At 38.3% G+C, this 23,713-nt stretch overlaps 1 protein-coding gene across 1 annotated transcript in view; it reads left to right on the forward strand.

Annotated features, from left to right (window-relative positions):
• The window catches only part of DDX10 (DEAD-box helicase 10), a 160,882-nt gene that overhangs the window by 80,896 nt on the left and 56,273 nt on the right, over positions 1 to 23,713 (forward strand). The window contains exons 14-15 of the mRNA XM_082278922.1: positions 17,665 to 17,778; positions 19,980 to 20,141. Of these exons, the coding sequence (XP_082135048.1) occupies positions 17,665 to 17,778; positions 19,980 to 20,141 (276 nt within the window). The remainder of the gene's footprint in view (positions 1 to 17,664; positions 17,779 to 19,979; positions 20,142 to 23,713) is intronic.

Raw genomic sequence — 23,713 nt, forward strand, 5'->3', positions numbered from 1 at the left:
GTCTGCTGGATTGGAGTGAATGAGCCAAGCCATGAATGAAGCAGTTTACTGTGTAGTTGTTAAAACTTCTGCTGTAGAAAAGCTTTAGCCAGAAGGATTGATGGATCTGTGTCCCCTTAGATGTGGAAGGGACATGATTGCGGGTTTTTTTTACAGGATCTGATGTCTCTTGGTAATAATTTGGACTAAACTGACCTTATAATAAATATTTCAGATGACAGAATTCATAACTATCATGTAGGGACCTGCTGGTCAGTCCACTGCTCACCCCTGTGATTTTGTCTTGGCGTACGTCAGTAAGAGTTGTTTATAGCCAGAAGCTGGAACGTAGTAATGTTGAAAAATCGTTTCGTCTTGCATATCTTAAAAGTCTAAGGAGGATTTTTTTTTGCAGTTCACCTTTGGAATAAAAATATCATTTTTACGTTCATTTAATTTCCTTCTATTTCGTATGTTTTAAGAAATTTAGTTGTTTTCCAGGTAAGGTTTTCAAAAGGTTCAAAAGTCTCCTGTCTGATTCCCTTTAAAATTGAGTTTATTTCTCAAACCACCCAAACAGTTGAGAACCATACTATCCTTCCAGAATTTTAACATCCTTGGAATGATTTTTGTAACTCACATACCAGAAAAAAACCTCATGGCTCCTTTGAAAAATGGAGTGCTACAATTTTGCAGGTGAAGGGCTTAATAGCCCCAAATTTCAAAAAGATAGAAAACAGGCTCTGTCTGGACCACAGCTCTTTCAAGTGAGCAATCCATGAAAATATGAAGTAAAGCCTGACTAAGCAAATGTTCATGGAAAAGGAGTTTATTTGTGCTGTGTGAAGTGTGCTCACATTTTCAATTTGAATATTCAAAGTCATGATGTTTTTAATGGGAAATATCCCCTGCCACTTTGTTTATTTTTTTTTTCCCTGGAGGAAGAGAAATATTTCCCTCTTTTTTTTGAATGCGACTTACTGGGTAATTTTTTTTTTTTTAAATAGAAGTATGACTTTTTTGTTGCATATGTTCTATTTTAAGCGGTGAGAGTGGAAATTATCAGAAGACAAATTTTATTAAAGCAGTGTAACTAAATAAGCAGGTGGCTTAAAATATTAATAATTCGTTTTGCATGTGTTAAATGTAGATATAAAATTTATTGAGAAGGATAACTTGCTGCTGAACTGGCTCTGTGTAACAGGTAGTTTTGATTACTAAATGTTCCAGTTATATCCTAGCTAAGATATCGATCTCTTTGCACTGATGGCCCATAGCTGACTCATTATTTTTCCCATAGCTCTACTAAATACTGAAACCTGCTGATGTTCTAAACAGCAAAGTAGATAAATAAGATAATAAATTATGGCAGTTACCTTCTGCAAGCTGCTAAACGGATAGAAAATGTATTATGGTTATGTCCTTGGAAGAAACGGGCTGTTTCAATGTAGTGTGAACTTCTTATTAGGCTTCTTGTCTTCTCCTGCGTATTGACCACTGAATACCCTGAGCAGCTTTTTTTCACTTACAAGCAGATCAGTCAAATACCCTTCTTGTAAGGGAAGCTCCATGTTAGACAAAGCGTAAGAGAGAGTTCCACACTAGGCTGAAACAGAAGACATTTTATCCATATGGTCCCTCATACTCTGCCTGCCTGTGTTAGCCTAAACTTGGATACGCTTTTTTATGTTTTTTCCTCAGAGCAGTTGAAAATGCTAGATAAAAAGAATCTTACCCACATTTCTGTAAATTACTACGGGAATAAAATCTATTGAATGCATGATAAAAATTTACTGCTACATAAAAAGCTGTATTGTTCAAGCATGGAAGCACTGTAAAAAGTGCTTGTAAAAGCATTTCAGAATTTTTTCCCCTCCCAGAGTTATGAGTAAGTCATATCTTCTCAGTATCTTCTCTCTTTTGAGAAGAATCAAAGCAATCAAATGCAGCAATACAGTGGGATAATCTCTATTTCTGTAGATTTAGTAGGAAAAATTACTTCCATATATACATATATATACATATATATATATATATATATATATGAGAACTTTCATCCTCTTGGAAATCAATCTATGCATGAAATGCATATGAAAAAAAGCATAATCTCAAAGTAATGTACTTTGTAGTTTTAAATTGAGTGGCTTGTGCAGAAGATAAATTTGCGTGTTCTTACAAACTGGTCTGTCTGCAACAGCCATATTCCATTACATCACCACCGTTACAGAATTTGAGAAAATACTTGCTCTGGAGAAAAGGGATCAAAATTGATCTTTTATGTCTTTATTTGGTTCCATATTGGATTACTGTTTTGAATAGAAAGAGATCACTAGCAATGTGAAGTACATGGGTATCTTCCCACTCAGTAGTGTTTCTCATATAGAATCTTTTTTTCTGCTGAAAGGTTTGAAGAGGATGTTTTTGTTTAATCTGGAATAACGTGTCAGTGTGAATGCACATGTTCAAAATCCAGTTTCCACATTGGCAGTTGATCTGCTATTCTTGGTTTTCTTGCTGTTCCTAACTTTTGCTGTGCTGTTAAAACTCTCTCCAGCTGCCTTGACATTCTGGGTAAGTGAAGCAGCGTTTGGGTTTCTTCCAGCTGTGGTCACTGAGTGGCTCTTGGCACAATGTGAAAACACTTGCAGTCAAAATGGGAAATATTTCTCACCACCCTAGAAATCTTGACTTTGAGACAGATTATTCTTAACTGAACAAATGTCATCTGCCACAAATGACCCATGTATTCTCTGAAACTGCTTCAGAAACTGTTGTTTTTTGAAAGAGATGAGTGTTTCCCTTATTTCTTAAGCTAGCTATCTAAATTTATTTTTAATGGAGACCTGTCAGCAACCATCCTGTATTTTTTTAAGTAGTGATGACAGATTAATAGTCCTAAACCTATTTTTTTCTTCCTTTTCTTGTGTGCATTTCAATTTACTTTTTCAAACTTGTGATTTTTCGCTACACCAGTTTGCTTGAAGTAGTGTGTGTGAAGTTGCTCCAGGTGAGCAAGGTGAGCTTTTCTATCTTGCTGGAGTGAGAATGAGTGTAGGGCAGACTGGGGTGGGGCTCACGATTTTATTGCAGTGGCCCAGTTGTGCTAACAGAAGCTGCTGTGTCCCTGCTATATTGCTGGCTTCAGGAAGTTTTCTTTGGTGTGCCTGGTGGCTCCAGCTTACTTCTTCACTGAAGGCAATGTAGCCATTTGTGTGTGTGCCCAGGAACGTAGCTAAGGCTCAAATGGGATAATTCTTTGGTGGTAGAGAAGTGAAACCCAGCCAAGAGATATCTGTCAACAGAGATTTCTTAATTTAGAGAAATTTCTCAGGAGACCATGTTCTGTGAATTGCAAGGATGGGAATTAAGCCTGAAAATGAGCAACTTGCAGCTTATATTTCAGCGCTCATAAAAACGCTTCAGGAATGGGAAGGTGTTGTTTAGTTTGTATTACTTAAATTGGATTGGTCCAGCTCTTGACCTTGGTACACACTGTCCCCTGCAACAGACTTCCCAATAATTCACTGCATTCTAAGTGGAAAGACTAAAGACATCTCTTTGGATGGCAGAAATAGCTTCCATCTCCAGTTGTTGAACCTTTTCTTATGAATGTTCTGGTGTTCAGAGCTCAAGTCATCATGCCATTCCTATTCTCTTTGCTTGTGCTTTCATGTGGCTTCCCTGCACTGCTGGCCTTGGTGTTAAAATAAGGATGAGATAGGGATGACTGATCAGTGCCACGTGTCTTCCCTTTGGTGGGTTCAGAGCATTTTTTGCTAAAATCAGTGATTTATTTCCATTGACTCTGTTTTGTGAAACTTCATTGTTAAATTTTTATGGATTTTTCAGAAAGTACAAGAAATGTCTAGGTCTAAGCTATGTATTTTGGTGAATAGCTAACAAGACATTTGTTCATGTGTTATCCCTGTCGACTTATTTTTGTCTATGGACAACACAAAACCCACATTTATTCAAAACCAGTGCAGTTAAATTTAAAGGGAGAAAAAGAGTGTGTAAGGTTATACAAAGTTAATTTATGATGATGAAATAAGCGTAAGAAGTAGGTTATGTTAATTTCTTAACGTCTTTAAAATCCAGTGTGTTTCTCTAGAAATATTTACAAATTTGATTTCAACTTGACTTCCATGGATCTTTAAAATATGAGTATTATGGCTCAGATAGGATAACCACAACATAAGTTTTCCCAAAAGCTTGGGAAAGGTAGCAAAGTTGTAAATGCAGCTCAAGAGGAGAGATTCAGTGTTAGAGTGCAGTTAGTTGACTGCCATAAACTTTAAGACATTATGTGTTATTAATGACAGATGTTTGTTCCACTTTCAGAACAACTATCATAAACTAATTGATCTTGACTTGGCCTGAGAAACTAGGGGTGCACAGAGCAGGAACCATGGGCCAGACTGGGGAGAATCAATAGCACCCCAGTAATTTGTCTTTCAACGCAGATCATTGTAGTCACTGTAGCTGTTCTAATCCTTGACTTCTCTTAACTCTCCTTTACCATTTTTTAAACATTAGCTATTACTTTTTAGCATGGATTCCATTAAATGTTCCACAGAAACTTAAATTAGTTATTCCTGTTATATTGGCTTTGTCTAAAGAATCAAGAGAAAAATTTTTTGCAAATGTGCCTTTGGCATTCTTGTGCTGTAAGATATTTCTTGTTCCAATTTCCATTTCATTTTTGTAATCCATCATTCCTCTAAAACTTGCTTTTCCGCTTTGCATCCTTTTGAGTTCAGTCTGAGGGCTTGTCATTGTCTAGAGTAGCCTGATTTCCTTGCCCTTTACTGTTTCTTATAAGTATTGCTGTTTCCATTTCTAAATCATCTGTTACGTCCAGTAAGAAAGATTTATTAAAAAAAAAATAAAACCACATAACTGATAGAAGATTTTATTTGTTAATGGGGATTATCTGATCATTTAATGCCTGAGTTGGGGGGAAAAATTACTTTTTAATTTATTTTCTTCCAAATGAGTGGACAGTTTTCATGTCCTGTTTGCTGGCAGCTGAGTTGTCTTTGCCCTTCTAGTCTTAGCGCCAGCTTTCTGCCAGTTTTAAATGCTTGGAGCAGCAGCTTTTCTCTGAGTTGGGGAGGGACCAGTGCTAGCGAAGGGCAGCTGTGGGGGTGTGTAAAAGAACTGCAGGACCACTTCTGGCAGCATTGTAAATCTGTATTGAATACATGGAAAAAGAAGTCAAAATACTCAACCTTTTTTAAAGAAGAAAAATAACAAATGTAAAATATCTTTTCTGGTTATTGTTGTGGCTTCTGCATCAGCCTTTAGTTGTGAAGAATTTCTGTCTTTTCAGATTATCCTTGACTGACATTTGGTTGATATAAACCAGCTACATTCTTCTCAGATCTCTTGGCAGCAGTGAGTAACTCCCTCAGCTGATCTCCCATTCTTTCCTCCTGTTCCATGGTGTTTTCCTCCCGTGTGTGGTGCTGCTGCCTTTACTCCAGCCAGGCCTCCAGTTCGCTGGGTGTGTGGGGTTGCGGAGGAAGCCCTGGTGCACTCTTCTCTGCACTCCTTGTTTGGGAGCTAAATTCAACTAAGCATTGTCTCAAAGATAAACCCTCTCAGACCACCAACCAGTGTTGGCTCTTCTTTGTCTCTGAAGTAGTGCTGTGCAATGTGGAGGCAGAGGAATGGCTTCACTTGTGTCTGCTTCTGTGCGGAGAGAGGTGCAGCACCTTCAGGGGCCTCTGAAAGGGAAGGGGAGGAGAATGCGCCATCTGTGTCAATCAGAAGAAGAAATAAAGCTGTCTTAAGGACAGTGGTGGTTATCACACTACTTACTGCTCAAAAATACACACTGCTCAAATGAAAAAAACTCAGTTTGGGTTTTTTCTCAAAACATCTGCAGTCTTCGCTATTTGTGGTCACAGCCTGTGGAGAATATTTTTGTGGGTGGCAATTAAATGGGCATAGGTTGTGGTTTTAGCTTGTGTAAAAGGAAGGAGAGAGGGAGTTGAGATAAATGTATTTCTCTTTGCAAAGTAATGCTTTTGTTACTTTCTGATGACAGATCAGGAGAATGTAGCAAACAAAATGTTTTGAGAAGCTTCAGCCTTGGCTGCCACTGTGTTCCTGGGACCAGGCCTGTGGCTTTTCAGGGAGAAAGGGAAGGTCATGCTCATCACACACAGTAAATTATATTCAGCCTTAAAGAAAAACAGCAGGAAAGTTTGGTCTTCTCATCCCACCTTTTGAGCTAAGATTCTTCTGCAGAGTATTTTTAAGCCATAATTTTAACTATGTTTTGACATTTATTGAAGCCTTGGCTGCCTTAATGATTATGCAGAAATTTTTTTTTCCTCTTTTTCCTTAGAATAACTGTGTCCTAACTGCTAGAAAATAGTCACATTAAATGCAATGATCTTTATTTAACTAAAAAAGCCCCAAATTAATCAGTTCATTAAATGTCACCTTAGCATTGCCTTCTGGCTCTATCATCCAGTGATTATGTTTCTCTGAATATTTCAATTTAACTGTCTTGCAGTAAGATATTAAGTGCACCCTGTGAGAGAAGGACCAATTTTTAGCAAAACTGAAAATTTATAAGGTCCAGAACATAGTATGTACTCAGCACACCTCAGGACTTAAGGATTCTTTTCATCTTTAAGGGAAGGGCAGTCTTCCCTTTCCCTTCCTACTTGTGTCCCCTCACTCCCACTTTGAGTGTGGGCCTTTCATGTGGAATATTAATGGGAGATGAATAAGCAGAATCTTTCACCTGCCGAAAACTGAGAAAATATCTCAACATCATCTTCGTTGGAGATCCATAATAGAACAAAAGTTGCAAAGGAGGTGCAGGTTTTCTTAGCTCCTCAGTGTGGTATGGGGTTTGGGTTGGGTTTGGTTTTGTTTGATTGAGGGCTTCTTTTAAAAGTGACCAACAAGAGATGCCTAGGTTTGAAGTAATTTGTAATTTGGGCCAATATCAAATGCATGATCATGCTCTCCTAATTTGCCAAGTTGTGCTGAAAATAGTGTCTTCACGATAGCCATTTCTTGCTCACAAAAATGGAAGCTCTGGAATAAGGAGGATAAATAGCAGTCAACAAAATAATGGGATTTGCTTGTTAATTGATGTTGCATCTCCTCTTGGCTGTAGAAGTCCTGGAGAATTTGTTGGTTACTATGTGTTTCTGTAGGGTTTTGTCAAAGAAGATTTTGTTTCAAGGGTGCATACCTTGTAATGGCAGGGAGGAGTGGAATGAAGGCATTTTGTGTCTCGATCTGGCACTGCAGTTACTAGTGGGATAAATCATTATTGTATACTTCTTTGATATTTACGTTGTGAGGCCGTCTGAATTACTAGGATATCTTGACTTGTACATATTTCTTTGGAAAGACATTTTTCTATCAACCGGGTGCCGAAAATTAACAAAAGCTGTGTTAAGGTATTTGATTCTGAATTGCATTATTCTGGAATGTCTTTATCTTCATTTAGTCATGCATAATTGATTTAGTTTTTGCCTAGAAATATGTGAATAGTTCTGTGTTCTCTATTACACCTCACTTAATAAGCTGTATGAGAAGTGACTGCCTTGTTTGCTAAAGGCCTAATGCTTTAGAAAGGGATGTTGTTGCTGCTTATGCTTCCAGGTAATGGAGGTTTTCAGCCAAATGCAATAGCTATACTGAAAAGTTCTGTGTTCCAGTGCATTAAATAGAGACATTCTTCAGAGTGAGATATTATCTAATTATTTTAACTCACAAATTTCTTAAGTAGTGGATTTTTTGGTGTTAGAGCTCACAATCATAAATGTAGGGGAGTTTTTTGGCCTTCTTCTTCTATAATAGTCTTACACTTAAAGATTTGGAAAATGACCTGCAGTGGTTTTGCAGATGAATGACAAAAACTGTTTTTTGGTGTATACAGATAGAGTTGTGTTTACAATTACATAATTTATAGTCTGTGAATCAAATGTTTGTTTTGTGGGCTGGGGGGAGCTTGGCTCTTCACCAAAGCATTTCTTGTTCTGTGGAGGAGTTGGAAATATGTAGTATAAAAATAAAAAGAAAAAAGCAGAGGGGAGAGAGTAAGATAGGAGAGGAAAAAAGCATGAAAAATTGATTGTGCAATGTTGCTCATTCATGATTCCCTCTGGTATTCTGGGATTTTATATCAGGGTAAAACATTAGCATTCTATTATTCAGTATAGAACATGAAAGCATGAAGGTTTTCTCATGGATGTAGGGATGAAAATGCACTTAAAAAAAATGTTTCCAGAATTTGGTTTAAATTTTGTAGCTGTTAAATGCTGCTGTGAGGATGCAGGACTTGTATTTCAGGATTAGGAACTGTACCAAGGCATTTCTAAAGTAGCTGTAAAGAAACAAGAGGAAATGGTTAAAACAGAATTAAACATCTTAAAATGAATGCCAAGGTATGGGAGTGTGTGGATTAAAAAAAAATCCTTTCTCTCATCTAAATTCATAGTTAAAAGTGTAGAGCTACTGATGGAATCCTCAGTGTCCTTCAAGAATAGTTTTTGTTGAAAATATTGGTGTCTTCATCATTGTTGAAATAGTTACTATTTTAAGTCGTAATTGACAAAATAAGTTCAGTAAATTACAGTAAATGTTGCAATATCAACACATTTTTCTTAATATTTGCCTTTTTCACCTACTTGTTAGAGAAACTTCAGCCTCCATCTATCCTTTGCCAAAACTCCTATTTTTAAGTCTTGATACCAGCTGCTGAAATGAACAGCATCACGTGGAGTATGCATTCATTCCTCGGAAAAGTGTAACAATTCAGTGGGAAATTATTTTAGTTGTTTTCAGTGTTTTAGAAGTATTCTAGAGAAATGCTGCTGTGTGGCAATAGGAATGGGAGTAAGATTTGTCATTGAAGAACTGTTTAATAAAGATTTCTGTACTTAAGCTTGGCTCTTGTCTATGGTTAAAGGTAAATACTGGACAGGGATCCATTTACTGCTGCCTATTTGTCCTTTTTTTCTGCTGTCATACTCTATATACCAGTAAAAACAACCTCCTAAATAAATACTTTTTTAAAAATAGAAGGAATTGTAGCAAATTCCTGTCTAAACACAGTGCCAAACTCATAATGTAAATATATTGCAGAATATTCCAGTTGTTTAGCAAGTGGCAAGTTTTTCTGATCCTACCTCCTGCATTTTGTGTTGAATGCTGAAATTTTAATCTTAAATTTAGTTATTTTCAACTTTCCTGGCTTAATTTAATCTGTTTTAGAGAATGGTAGTATGTTATGTAATAAGAAATCTTTTCTCACCAAACTCTTGCACCCAGACACACGACTGTAATGAAACTCAGATTCAGGTGTAATCTCTTGTGCTAACAGTAATCAAAACCATCGTGTAAGAGGGTGGTTGCCATAGTACAGGTCTGTCTTGGCTGTACTTTCTTCCATCTGTGTCTCTTCCTTTGATCCCAAAAGCAATTTTAACTGGAACACAATAATGTGGTGAGCTGCTGGTCTTGTGGTCTTTGTCCATAATGTGATGTGAAGGTTTTGGCTGGGATGGAGTTAATTGTCTTCATGATACTGGGTATGGGGCTGTGTTTTGGATTTGTGCTGGAAACTGTTGATAACACAGGGATGTTTTCATTACTCCTGAGTAGGGCTTGCACAAGGCCAAGGCTTTCTGCTCCTCACCCCACCTGACCAGTGAGTGGATTGGGAGTGCACAAGGAGTTGGAAGGGGACACAGCCCGGAGGGACAGCTGGATACAGCTGATCCAAGGGACATTCCAGACCATAAGGTGTCATTCTCAGCATATAAAGCGGGGGGAAGAAGAAGGAAGGGGTGGGGATGTTTGCGGTGATGGTGTTTGTCTTCCCAAGTCACCATTAGGCATGGTTGGGTCCCTGCTCTCCTGGGGATGGCTGAATACCTGCCTGCCCATGGGGAGTGGTGAATGAATTCCTTGGTTTGTTTTGCTTGCATGCATGGCTTTTGCTTTAGCTATTAAATTGTCTTTATCTCAACCCAGGAGCTTTTTAATTTTTGCACTTCTTGATTTTCTCCCCCATCCTGATGCAGGGGGAGTGAGTGAATGGCTGCATGGTGGTTTGTTGCTGGCTGAGATTAAGTCATGACATGTGGTTAGCAGTATTGAATAGTGGTTATTAGAATGTTTTGTTATTTACTTTTTCTTTCTCCTGTTGCTATGATTTTGAAGTGATCAATATCTATGCTATTCTTTGTGCTAAGAGTGCTGTTTTTCTTTTGAATACTAACCTGGCTCTTTCCTTCATAACTGTTACTGTAAAAACCATATGCAGTTCTTGCTGTAAGTTTTTCTCTCTATAAAATGGTCTCATTTTAAAACCAACATTATTTCACTAGGTTTAGAAAGGAAATAATTGATAGATGTAGTAAGTAATTTACTTGTCTAGAATTTCCCTGTTCAAACGGAAATATTATGTAAAGAATTGCCAACCAATAACTTCAGCTTCCTGCTTTTTCAGTATCTTGCTTGATACAAGTTTAAAAAAAAAAACAGACACACACTAACACCCTGGAAAAAAACACCCCAAACCAACAAGCATCCCATCAATCCACCCATTTAATTTAAGCCACTGCTTGAAAAATTGAAGATCATGTTGATCTTCATGCTTGATTAATGTTCTTTAAGAGTTCATAGAGAAGCAAAGAGAACAACATGTAAGGAGTGCTGGTTTTTGCTTTTGTGTATACCTGCCTATTTCCACATTTTCAGAACTGCTGGGATAAAAGCTCTCCTCAGTGATGTATACAGATGCTATGCAGGTTGTTTGGATAGTGTCTGGGAATTTAAGCTTCCTAATTTTTAAGATTTAATTAAAAAGTAAAAACTTAGAATACTTCACCAACGCAAAATTAGCCCCACTTGTATTACATGAAAAGTAGAACAACAACACAGGCTAAGCAAAGAAGCTTGTTTTCCTAGGAAAGATTGGGGGAGTTCTTTTGTGGAAGCAGCTTTGCCCTGCTGCTTCTCAGTGGCTTTAGCTTGTTCTGGTGTTCATAACAGTGCAAAGTGGGCCACGACTCGTGAGCAGTCAGCAGAAGTGAGGAAGGACAGAAATAGCTGTCATTTTAGAGAAGTGGACTGGAAATTAAAATAAAGACCACCTAGCTACCACAGGTCACGAAGGAAAGCAGCATCCTTGCATCCCCTTGTGGTCATGCCCCATCCTAGGATTTTTGCCTCTCTGGTCCTCTATACTCAGTGGGAATACAGGTGGCTGCTGGAGTCAAATTGTATTTTCAAGAGGAAGCTTTTTGGTGTTTAGTGTTTTGTAGGTGCTTGAAGTAATATCGACAGGACTTCAGAGTCTGGCTGCTTTGCTTCTGTTGATGTTTCCTGTCTTATCTATAGTAATTACGTGTAAGGAGTGAAGTTTGTAACTCACTGCTTCTTCTGGGGTTAGATATTTTTCAGGAGGAGTGAAAACTTCTCTCTGCTATAAATGCACCTCCACTGTAGGAAATCAAAGCCTTGTAGTCTGAATTTGGGAAGTTTATGGGGTTGGGAGGTAATGCTTTATGGTTAGGCTGCTTTAGATCAGTGATTGGAGGATTGTTAGTATTCTGAAATCTCTGTGGTGCTGGCTGGATGAAAACCATCTCTGTGCTTTCCATGGCACAAAGATGAACCCAGTCCTTTTCTTTGTCTACTAAGGTTTGGTAGCTTCAGTCTGGAAGCCTTTGGTGGGGAATGACATCCGAGTCTGAACGTGGTAGCTTGACAAGAGGGACTGATGTGCTTGGTGACAGTGCAAATGTGGTAATACTTGCTCCTCTTGTGGGCATTTTCTTGAAGAAATACAAAACAAGTCTATGAAATTGAGTCCCACATTGATTTTTGTTTCTCAGAGGCAATTGCTGTTGAATTCATGGTAAAGTAATGCAATGACGTTGGGAGAGACTGCAAAATACTTCCAGGTACTACATCATTCTTCCTAGGAATTGTAAGATACAAGCAGGAGGGAGAAGAAAACCCCACAAACACCCTAGAAATGCAGTAATACTTTTTTAAGCTAATGAGACTGGAGAATTGATTCTAACTTTCTTTTTCTGCTCTCATTTTACCCTGCCACAATAATGTAGTCCTGTCTTTAGACAGCTTTTGTAGTGAGTGTTCTGTGCTTGCTTTCAAAGGTGTGTTGAGTTGAAATTAAAAAAGAAAATAATACTCTGAAACAAAGTAACTTTATGTTGCTGATGAGTACCTCTCCAAAGGTCAAAGCATAAGCATTTTGTCTTGGTTATGGTAAGATACTGTAAGTGCTTTGATCCTGAGTTACTGAGGATTACATTCTCAAGTCTATCTATTGACTTTAAAATTGTATTAATAAGAAAAATCATTACATATTAAAACAGCAAAATTTACTGCCAGCTGTGTTTCTGTGCCATGTCTTTTCAGAAAAATACTATAATTGTAGAAGAGTAAATCTTATTTCTTAAACTTGTCAGTATCTGCATTTAGAAAACATTTTGTCATTGATTCAGCTTAAGAATATCAGATGTTTTAAGCGAGGAATCAAAAGCCCACTCCTTCTTGAGAAAAATAGAAAAGAACTTGCATATTAGCTCTATTGTTACTGATTCTAAATCAAAATGTTTGAATTTTCTAGCTTTGAAGAGCTAGTTTTTATTGTTGCTCATTAAATAATCCAGCAAGCCATCTGGCATGTACAAAAGGAAAAAGAAATTTGGGCTTTAGCGTAGTAACAGTAGAAAATCCCCCAACCCTGCAGCTGATCCTACATTTTATGCATTTTTTATAAACTTGAGTGACTCTTAACTTACAATGTTTCAGTGTTGTATATAATTTCAAAAAGGCTAATTATTGCTCTGGTCATGTTTGATCAGTGTAACTATTGCCACATCTTTATAGAAGAAAAGATGAGATTTGAGGGCCTGTTGTATTGGGCATAGGGCAAAATGTACCTGCTGATGAGCAGTGGGTAGGTCTTCTCATTGACAGAGAGGGGTGTGTGCAGCAGCTGGTGCTTAAACTGCTGTTAGCAACTTGAGTTCAAACATAGAATTCTTTTGATATCTTAACAGCAATGTGAAAACCTGTACCCGGATCACTCCTGCTGTTTTGTTTGGATCAATGGCTTATCTGATGGAGTAATTCAGCTTTAGAAAGGGATTTACTGAGGTAAATAGTAGTTGAGCAGGACCTGCAATGAGCCGCTCAGTGTGAACAGCAGCTATGCCCTCTCAGCTCACTTGAACATGCCCAGGCCCGTGGCTTGCTCTGGCACTAGGAACAGGGTCTGGTTGTCAGCAGAAACCCTCCATTCACTTACATCTGCTGATGTGGTCATACTTCTGCGTGCAAAGCCTGTGACCCCAGATTCCAGCTGTTTACTGGGCAGAGAGAAGTCACGGCTCCTGTTGCCTTTGTATTCTCTACAGAACTTAAGGTTAACAGATGGAGGGGATCTTCTGGCAGCCTCCAGCAGCTGGTGGTGCCTGCTACTGTGGTGAGCTCTTTGTGAGGAAAAGAGATGAAGCCGTAGAGAATGTCAAACTGCTGCTTGTCAGTTCTCAGGTATCTCCTAGTACAAAAGGTGGAAATGGGAAATGGGTAAGCAGAATGGCTTCAAAACACAGGGAACCAAGATTTAGCACTGAAGATTAGGGAAGCCTGAGGTCTGATGGGTATCAGTGGTTTTTCGCTTTTAAAATGCATGAATCAGACTCCTGCTAGATGGGAAATTGATGTTTCAATGTAGCTGTTCAAATGTGAAGTCAAAGCAAAGAGGCACTGGCATTAGCAATTTGGGTGAGGGGGGCACAGGGTGTCATGGATCATGGAGGAGGTCATGAGCTGAGATGGATTTAAACAACACATCCTGCATCAAGACTTAAGCCACTTGGAGGAACATCTGGCACAATATAAAGCAGCAGCCGCTGAGGCAGGAAGTAGGGTAAGAGGCTCTTGGGATGTGGGGAGTAGGTCCTCTGAAAGATGCTACTGGAGACACATGGAGGGAGAGGGTTAAGTGGCAGAAGAGAGACACTTTAGGATTATATAGGGACTCCAGAAAAATGTGAGAGAGATCCCCAGAAGGGAACCAAAGCAGCATGTATGGGACCCCACAGTAGCCCCAGAACAATATACACTCCATGGCTGATCTGCCCTGACTCTTACCCTGGACTCTGTAGTGTCCCCCTTGGAACAGGGAGGCTATGTCAGAAACAACTGCCCTAACACACCGAAGGTCCCTTCTTCTCCTGCTGAATACTGAAGTCATGTAGTTTGGAAAATTGTGCCTACATCTGTGATGAAAATGTTTTGATATCTGAGCCCATCTGGTCTTAATCTGTGAGAGGAATCTGGGATCACAGGTCAGTCAGGGGACTGTGTCTGAAGCTGAAGGAGCCTTGAAAGCCATCAACTTTGGAGTGTGCTCAGAAAGCTAAACTACCAATGTAGTGGGTTGACTGACTGGATGCCTGGCACCCACCGAAGCCTCTCTATCACGCCCTTCTACAGCTGGACAGGGGAGAGAAAATACAACAAAGGGTTAATGGAGTTGAGATAAGAACTGGGAGAGATCACTCAACAAATACTATCACAGGCAAAACAGACTTAAATTAGAGATATTAATTGAATTTATTGTTAACAGAATCACAGCAGGATAATGAGTAGTAAAACCGGACCTTAAAAACACCTTCCCCTTACCCCTCCCTCCTTCTCATCTCTACCTCCTCCTTCTCCAGTGGCGCAGGGAGACAGGGAATGGGGGCTGTGGTCAGTTCATCACATGTTGTTGCTGCCGCCACTGCTTAGGGAAAGGAGTCCTTCCCTTGCTCCAGTGTGGGGTCCCTCCCATGGCAGTTCTCCATGAACTCATCCAACGTGAATCCATCTCACAAACAGTTCTCTGCAAACTGGTGCAATGTGGGTCAGTCCTTCAAGCACAGGCTGCTCCAGTGTGGATCCCCCATGGGGTCACAAATCCTACCAGGAAACCTGCTCCAGCGTGGGGTCCTCTCTCCATGGGTCTGCAGGTCCCTGCAGGAGCCTGTTCCAGCATCGGCCTCCCATAGGTTCATAGCCCTCTCTCAGGCATCCACCTGCTCTGGTGTGGGTCTCCTCCATGGACTCCAGGCGGATCTCTGCATCCCTGTGGTCCTCCAGGGGCTGCAGGAGGCACAGCTGCCTCACCATCGTCTGCACCAGGGGCTGCAGAGGAATCTCAGCTCCAGTGCCTGGAGCACCTCCTGCTCCTCTTTCTGCACTCACATTGGTGTCTTCGGGGCTTTTTCTGTGACATGTTCTCACCATGCTCTTCTCTGGCTGCAGTTACATGTGCCAGAGGTTTGGTTTTTTTCTTAAATATATTATCATAGAGGCTTTCCCATAATTTCTGATGGACCCAGCCCTGGCCAGCCTCTCATCCATCTTTGAGCCAGCTGGCATTGGCTCTGCTGGACATGGGGGGAGCTTCTGGCAGCTTCTCACAGAAGCCACCCCTGTAGCCCCCCCAGTACCAAAAGCTGGCCATGCAAACCCAGTGTAGTGTCCTGATAAAAAACACAGTTTAATTATGTAGGGAGTGTGTAGTGTTTTATAGTCATGATCTTTTTTGTAGGATTTTAAAAATTTTGATCTCTTTGTTTAATGCTGCATATTGTAAATCTGCCAGATTCACACACTGATCTTGCACTATGCTTTTTGGGTCTATAGTGAGGGAATTTAGCTTCCCATTTTTTCCTTCTCCTCTTCTTGTTCCTTCTGTTTGTTTGGAAATTTTGTACTATCCCATTCTTTTCCCATGCAACTTGGCAATATCAAACTCAGAGGAAGGAGGGGAAACAAGGTGCATCTGGAAATGTTGCCTAGGTGTGCATGTAAAGACAGCTCATTGGATATTTGTGCTCCTTAGCTAGGAAAACCTTTTTAAACCAAGAAATGTAAACAGCTGAAATTCACAGTTAAATATAATTTTGCAAAATACTGGTGTACCAATTTGAAACTTACAGTCTTTTTTTTTTTATAGTAGCGTATTATGGTGGTACCAATAATATTGGTAGTGCAGAAATAAAGGACTGTTTGATAAAAAAGCAAAACTGAAAGCAGCTGCTAAAAGAAAATGCTGTGATAGTGAATAGTATTGTCCCACCACCTTGAAGTGCATCTCTCTTTAAATTCTTCCTCTGGACGACTCCTGTTGTTGTACTAAGTAGTCCATATTTTGAGGTAAGGGTTTTATGCTAGTGCAGATTCTCAAACAATTTGTGTCTGTAGGATAAGCAGCAGTAATGAGGGAGTAACGCAGTTTTCTGAGCTGTTATGGATGTACCTAACCAGCAGTAGCTGCACAGTGCAGCAAAAATCGTTTGACAATACTGAGGATAAAAGTGCTGCTACAGTTCCTATTTTCTATAATAGATATTGTCATTACTTGCTATCACGGCGCAGTAGCTGTCACAAGCCATTTTTCCTGTTAGAAGGACTGTAATTTTTCTCTTTTATAGTTCATATTTCAATGCATTAGTGTGCTGACCATAATGACAGTGACTTTCTGAGTTAATTTTTTTTTTGCTTCCTTTTATAGTGGATTTTGTATAGAACATGAAAACTGATTAAAATGACCAAAATAAAAAATGAAAGTGAGAAAAAGTTCAGTTTTTCCTTTTTCTTTCTGGTTGCTTTAACTGCTTTCTGTTATTTATTAGAAGTTTAGACAGTTTAGTGACTGGCACTTTTTCCTGAGTAGTGGAGAGATTGCAGTCTTTATGGGATGATGAATGAGTCGTGGATCTACTCCTATGGAGTCACCATGTATTCCTTCGGAATATTTTTTGCTATAAAATACTTTTTGCAATGTCGGTTACTGCTTAAAATGTTCTCTGTGTATTGTGCCCTGGTAGATTTTTGAACACATTCAGCCTTTGTTTTTGAAAGGAGAGTTCTTGGAAGAAGAGCTGGGGGTGGTGAATCTCCACATTCTTAAGTTCCATGATGTTACCACCAGATGAGTGCCTTGGGGAAACCTGTGTAGGCCATCTGTGGATTTCACAGTTTCTGTGGACTCCTTCATTAGTTTCTCTGGTGTCTTCACCACGTTTTTTCACTACTCTCTTTCATGTTGCTAATAACTTTTGTGATATTTAAATGGTACTTAATGTTAAGTTTGATAAACATCTCCTGGCACTGATGTTCTGCAAGGGACAGAAGTTACGCGGTAGCAATATTCTTGCATGGCCACTTGTGGCATTCATTGACACACAGATAGCTCAAACTGGTGTACTGTGGTGCTTGGGGACAATGTGATGACAAGTGAGATGAAATTGGTACCTGATCAGTTAATGGCTTCAAGGCAGTTATACTGTGTTTCTTGTCTGATGAGGGTTGCTAGCAGCATAAGCTGGTGAATCTAGTGTCCTTGTCCCAAAAAGGTTAGTGAGATTTGAATGAGCCAGGTGTCCTGGCAGTAGCAGGATTTAAATTATGCTAAATTTTTATCAGAGTAGATGAATTTCTGATGATACAGCCTGCTTAAAATGGTTTTGTGAAAAGGTTTGCTGGCTGATTTTTAAAACGTGTGGTTTAGGAATTGAATTTTAATACATCTAATTACTTTTAAGAATGTTTGAAGCATATACTCTATGACTAGGAAAAAACCCACAAAAAAACTTATTTTCTTTTATGCAGATCACGTCAAAATCAAAGATGAAGAAAAAAGCAACTAAGACCCAAGAAGCCAAGAAAATCTTGAAGAAGAAATTTAAAGTTAACACAAAAATAGTTTTTACAGAAGATGGAGAGGTAAGATCAATTAAAAGTAATTGTATTTTGGTGGGAACTGAAATTGTAGTTTCTATTAAGTCAAAAATGTACTTTATATCTGTATAAAAAGACATGCTTTTAAAAAATGTGTGGTTTTTGTAATTGGCTTACATTTTGCAAAAGTGTTCAGCTTCCATTTAGAATTCAGCTCCATTGGGAAAAAAGGGAATGTTGAGCACTGACCTCTTTTAATCTTTATATGTGTAAGATACTTGTATGAGAGCTGTAAGTGGATGTACAGAACTGGATCTCTTTTCTGCCTATTGTCTTCAATTTCAGGTGGCAACAAGAGCCTGGTGTTTCTTTCTTACAGATACATAAAACAGTTTTCCTGTAGCTGTTTGCCAAAGCTCTCCAAAGTCTTGAGTTAATGTACTGGAATTAAAAGAAGTCCCTGGTGTTCTTCCCAACATTCACTGTTTCTAGATTAAAAGTTTTGGTAGGAAAGCTAAGGAAGCACCAAATTTTGGCCTATTGGTGCTGAGGTAGCAGTGCTTGGAAATCTGCCAGTTATTTGTTTTGTTCTTTTAATGGACTCTGGAAAAATGTCTTGATTTTATATGAAAAGGAACTACTGTGGATGCTAGTCACTCTAGGGTTTCCCTGTGGAAATAACCTCACTAGCAAGTGTCCATGTTCCATGAACTTTCTTACATTTGATTTCACAGCTTCAGATGCTGTGTATGTTGTTTTCCCATTTCCAGCACTAAGATAAAAAATAGGGTTTTTTTTCTTCTTTATAATAATTTCAGTAAGGCATAAACTGAAAGAGAGGTCACCTTTACAAGTATATAATTTGCTTTTCTGACTAAATAAAATAAAACATTTTATATTGCAGGTGAAGGGAGTGTAGGCATATACATAATTACTAACATTAGACAGAATGTAAAAGGTTTTTAGAGGTCGCCCCATTGTCTGAAAACTACAATGTCAGATAGTTTTAGATATTCAGAAGCTATTGTCTCAACTTAAAATTCATATGCAAATGTTTATGTATCTATGCAATGAAGCAAAAAGGAGCAAGGATGGAGAGAAAAATAGTCACAAAGATTGTGGTTTGAAAAGCAATACAGTAGAGAAGGAGTAACATTTAAGCAAACACAAAATTTGCATCTGTGAATGTTGTTCTTTTTTTTTTCCCCCAAGCTGTGTAAAATTGTGCTTTGAAATTTTACTGTTCTATTCCACATGCTTCTCTTTGACAAACTCCTCTAAAAAATACATCTTTCTAGAAAATACGGCTACACAAACTCAGTTTTACAAAAGGATGTGGAAACAATGGGTTGGATTTCTCTGTACCTGTTGAATAACACCCTGTGTGCAATAGGGATTTCTAAATGTGTTTGGTTTTACATTTGTACTGAAAAGCATTCTGTATTTTCTGCCATGTAGTTTCCTTTCAAGAGTTAGTACTGTACTAATCCATAAGCAAGAAAGATTTTGCAAAGACTTTCCCTTGAAGGTGTGTGCTCATAGCATGAGGTACAAGCTACTAGGTCATAAGATAGATGGGGATATTTTTTTGGTGAATGTGTAGTCTTTGTCTTGAATTTAGAGTTTCAGATATTTAAGGGAAGCCAGGTGTGTTCATTATGTCGTCCATCAAGCATTTCATCAGCATGGATCATCAAACATTTCCAATACAGTCTTAGTACAATAATCAAAAAACCCTTCCATGTCTGTTCTCCTTGCTTCCCTCAAAACATGAACCTGTAGTAATGCCTTTTTTTGTGTACTCTGGAATAAAGGCTCATCTAATTTTTGTCTTGGTTAATATGTTGGAATATTGATTTTTTACATGAAAAGTGCTGTTTAGATTTACTCATGTTTTTTTCTGAGAGTCATTTCTTGAGAACAAGTATTTTTTCTCCCCAAATGACTAGCAGGATTAGAAATTACTTGTTCTAATCAGGAAAGAGGACAAAATAAGGGAAGAGATTCAAGTGAATCCACTAAACAGTAATGTGATATGATGGAGACACTACTTTCAAATAGTAATTTTAACTGATTGTGATGTTAAATAAGGTCTCTAAGTTTCTGTTGTCCAGAAGTCTTGTTAGTTTGTTTGCTTTGCAGATGACCTTTTTATTGAGTCTGTATTGGAATATTTGGGGCACCAAAAGTGTGATGTGGAAAAATGATTCTAACCATTATTTTTCTTGCTGGCATCTCTAATTCAGTTAGTGCAGCAGTGGCCACCTGTGCAAAAATCCAATTTGGCGCAAGCAGATGAAGAAGATGATGCCAGTGGTATCAACCTAGATAAAGCGAAAGAAATACTGCGTGAAGAAGACAAATTCGACAAAGAAGAATACAGGAAGAAAGTAAAGGAAAAACATAGGGTAAGTTGATTTCTACCTCAATTACTGAAGTACAGAAATACTGTGCTGTGGATTGCTCAGTGAGGAAAGGTACTTAAATACATTGTGAAAGAAGTGTAGTACAAGTTCGTTTAAATTCTTAAGTTTTTTTCAGGGCTACATTGTTTACAGGAAAACTGTTCTGATGTAAGTAGCTGGATAGCACAAAGCCTTATTCAGTATTAAATGTTGGTAACAGTAGAGTTTTATTTACAACTTCAAAATTTGTTGGGTTTCGTAGGAGTATCTTTTTTTTTAAGCAGTGTTCAGTGGAAGGGTTTGTTTCACAAAAAGAAAGTAGTATATGGATATGTGCTCTAACAAATGCTGACAGTGATGTACTGTCTGTGAGATGTCTTCAGACTACCACTTGCTCAACATTTAGTACTACATTTCAGCTAGGCCAAAGTGTTAACTTTTTGTGTTGGTGGTGTTAGGGCTATCAGAATTTACTTAATGAATTACTCAAATTATGTCTTATGATTTTGGCGGTAACTTGAAAAGATCAGTATCTGAAGTCTGGCTTCTCTGGTGCAACCTTTAAGTTGCAGACCACAAGTTTTCAAACTGCTTCTGTGTTATTTGTCATGGGCCAAAGCAGGGTTTTCTGACCTTGCTGTGTACCTGTCCTATAGAACACAGCTGTATGTCTGAGTTCAGGGGTCATACTTTTAGGTGTTGTGAGATGGGTATGGAATTCTCCAGATAATGGGTACCTGTAAGATCCCAGGACTATATGTTGTTTAAGGCCAAATTTATACTCAAAGCTTCAAATTTCCAGTGTTAGAAAGCATTGTTGTATTGTCCTGCTTTGTAAATGCTGACTTCATTCAATTTGACTTTCCACTGATAGTAGTTAGTACTAGATCTCCTAGTGTTTCTGAAGGTTTGTATTTGAACAAAATAATTTGGAAGGGATTTATGAAAGCTTCAAGCTATGTTTTGGTTATGAAGTATTCCAGCTAATGTCAAAGCATACTTCACACATTTAATTTGAAAGTCTTTTCCTGTAGTCCTGTTGCAGTCACTTGACAAATACAAAAAATCTCACCTCTTCCTTAGCAAAGTGTTGCATTTGATAGGAGGTGAAAAGAAATAATGTTTGCTGTGCTCTAAGTGAAATCAGAGTCACGTTTACAGAAAACAATGCAATCAGATTTCAAGGATACACTTAATAAACAAGGAAGGAGAGATTGATTCTCTGACTTTGCAATCAATCTGTTATTCATTAGCAAATTCATATCTTTTGAGTGATGCTGTTGTAGGTTTGACATCAGACTTCAGTGATAAAATACTTCATCTCTTGGTCTGTTAAAACAGCTTCATTGTTGTAGTGCTGAGGAGAACAATTGATGTTGACCGGATACTTACCTGCATTGAAAAAAAAATTTCAACTATGGAGATACTATGAAAAGAGAATGCCTCTTTCCAGAACTGAGTCAGGCAAAATTAACAGACTGACCACATCAATGTCATGGGATTTTTTTTGTAATTACGGCAAGTGTCATATGTGAAGTTTCTTGTAGCTTAGTGCATGAGTGTTTTTCACATTCCACCTATTATCCTGTGTGAAACAAAAGAAATAAATGATAGTATGTAAAGAAGAAGGAAATAGATTTAAAAAAAAATCATCTCTGTTTGACATCCTGTGAAATGATTGTCTAGTATTAAGGGCTGCCATCCAGTCATTGCACAACTGACATTGTTCAGATTTTTTATTTGAGACTTTACAATTTGAGGTGAAAAATACTTCATATGTAAATTCTCTCTACATAATGAAGTATTCAGTTACCAGATTGTAATTTTTGAAATAGTCTTAAAACAGTTTAGAATCCTGACATACAAATTTAAATGAGATGAAACTTGAAAGGAAAGAAGGGGCAGGAAGGTGATAGGTAGGAACCTCATCTGCCTTCCTGTTGTCTCACTAACCTTGTAGTTAAAGATGAACTTCTCACTACAAAAGGCATTCAGGATACCAATTCATTTCATGTATTAATTAATACAGGCTATATAAGGTAAGGCTGACATACAGATTGATTCTCTTGCTCTTCCTTATTACTAAGTCATCCTTTTTGTCTGGAGTTCTTGACAGTCAACTGTTGCTACTTAGGAAATAGCTGTAGTAGTAATGATAGGGAAAATATGCTGAGCCCTGCTCTTTTGTCTCATCCAAGGAGAGACAGGCACATCTCCTTTCTCTTGGGTCATGTTAAGCTGGTCCAGTGATCAGAAGATGCCTTCTTACAGTGATTCATGAAGAGGCTACATTGTTACTAGGTGGGAAAGATAATACTCAATTTTTCCATTACCAGAAAATGTGTAATTTTTAAAATTTGCACTGTAGGGAGGCATTCTATAGCATAATTCAGAAATCATAGATAAGTGTCATAAATAAATATTATTTTAGCCACTTCAGTCATTGTTTTTTCACTAATGTTTTTGGAATTTATTGAATTGTTAATGGGACAAATCATCAGTCCTTAATTAACAAAAGAATGCCAGGGGAAAATCTGAACTGCCTCACAGCAGAAATGAGTTACATGGCCATTTCCACAGTGACTTCCCAAGGGTATTTAAAAATTCTCCCACCTCATAAGGTTTCCCTTCCCAAAAGATAACAATCACTCAGTAGCAGATACTAGTTGAGTTTGAATCTTTGGCTTACATCTCAATGATATGGAAGAAGAAGAACTATGCAAGTCCTTGTGTCATGACTGTACTGCAGAAGCTTGGTCAGGTGCCTGATCATTGAATTTGCTATTAAAGGTTAGGTTGTTTATGTAAGTCTGACAGGCAAGTGGTCTAAGTTATTTCTTACCCTCATTTGGAGGGAGAGAGTGAAACCTAAAAGAGGAATATTGAAGTGTGTTACCACTAAGGGATTTGAGAGCAATAAAAAGACTAGGAGACTTTATTTTCATGACTTCAGATTTTGTGTGTGGGTGTCTTAGTGCCCTTTCTTGTGTCATTGAAAGAGGAGCTTTTTAAAGTCACATACTGTAATCCCCTCTTATATATCCCTTTGCTGGCACTCAGCAGAACCCTTTATACAAAGTCTTATCCATCACTTGTGACTGTCCTTGCTTCTTTTTAAATCCTTCATGCTTCACTGTGGACCAAAATACATCATGTCATAACATGAACTCTGTGGTCTGACCTGTCCTTTCTGCAGTAATGCTAATTATTTCATTCCCATCTTTGTTTAAATTTCCCTCCTGCAAGCAGACTGCTGTAGATCTTTGTCCATTCGACAAATGTTCCAGTATCAGATGTGACAGCTCTCTGTTTCTTGATTTTCCACCTTGGCTGCTGAATTCTCCTACAACTCTTTTTAGTAGCTTTTTGTAAAAGCCATGGCTAAATCTTTCTGCTTTTGCTTCAGATTTGTTCATGACATTTGCTTAACATTTTCATCAGTTTAACTTTCTTCTGTCCCTTCACTTCTGTCAAGTTTCAAATGTATCTTGATTCTTATTTCCTCTTCTTAATTCCTTTTCTTCCTACTGCATCTCATACCGGGTGTAGTTTCCTGGTGTGTGTGGCACTAGTTC

This window comes from Coloeus monedula, assembly GCF_965178545.1.
Source record: "Coloeus monedula genome assembly, chromosome: 3".
Classification (NCBI taxonomy): Eukaryota; Metazoa; Chordata; class Aves; order Passeriformes; family Corvidae; genus Coloeus; species Coloeus monedula.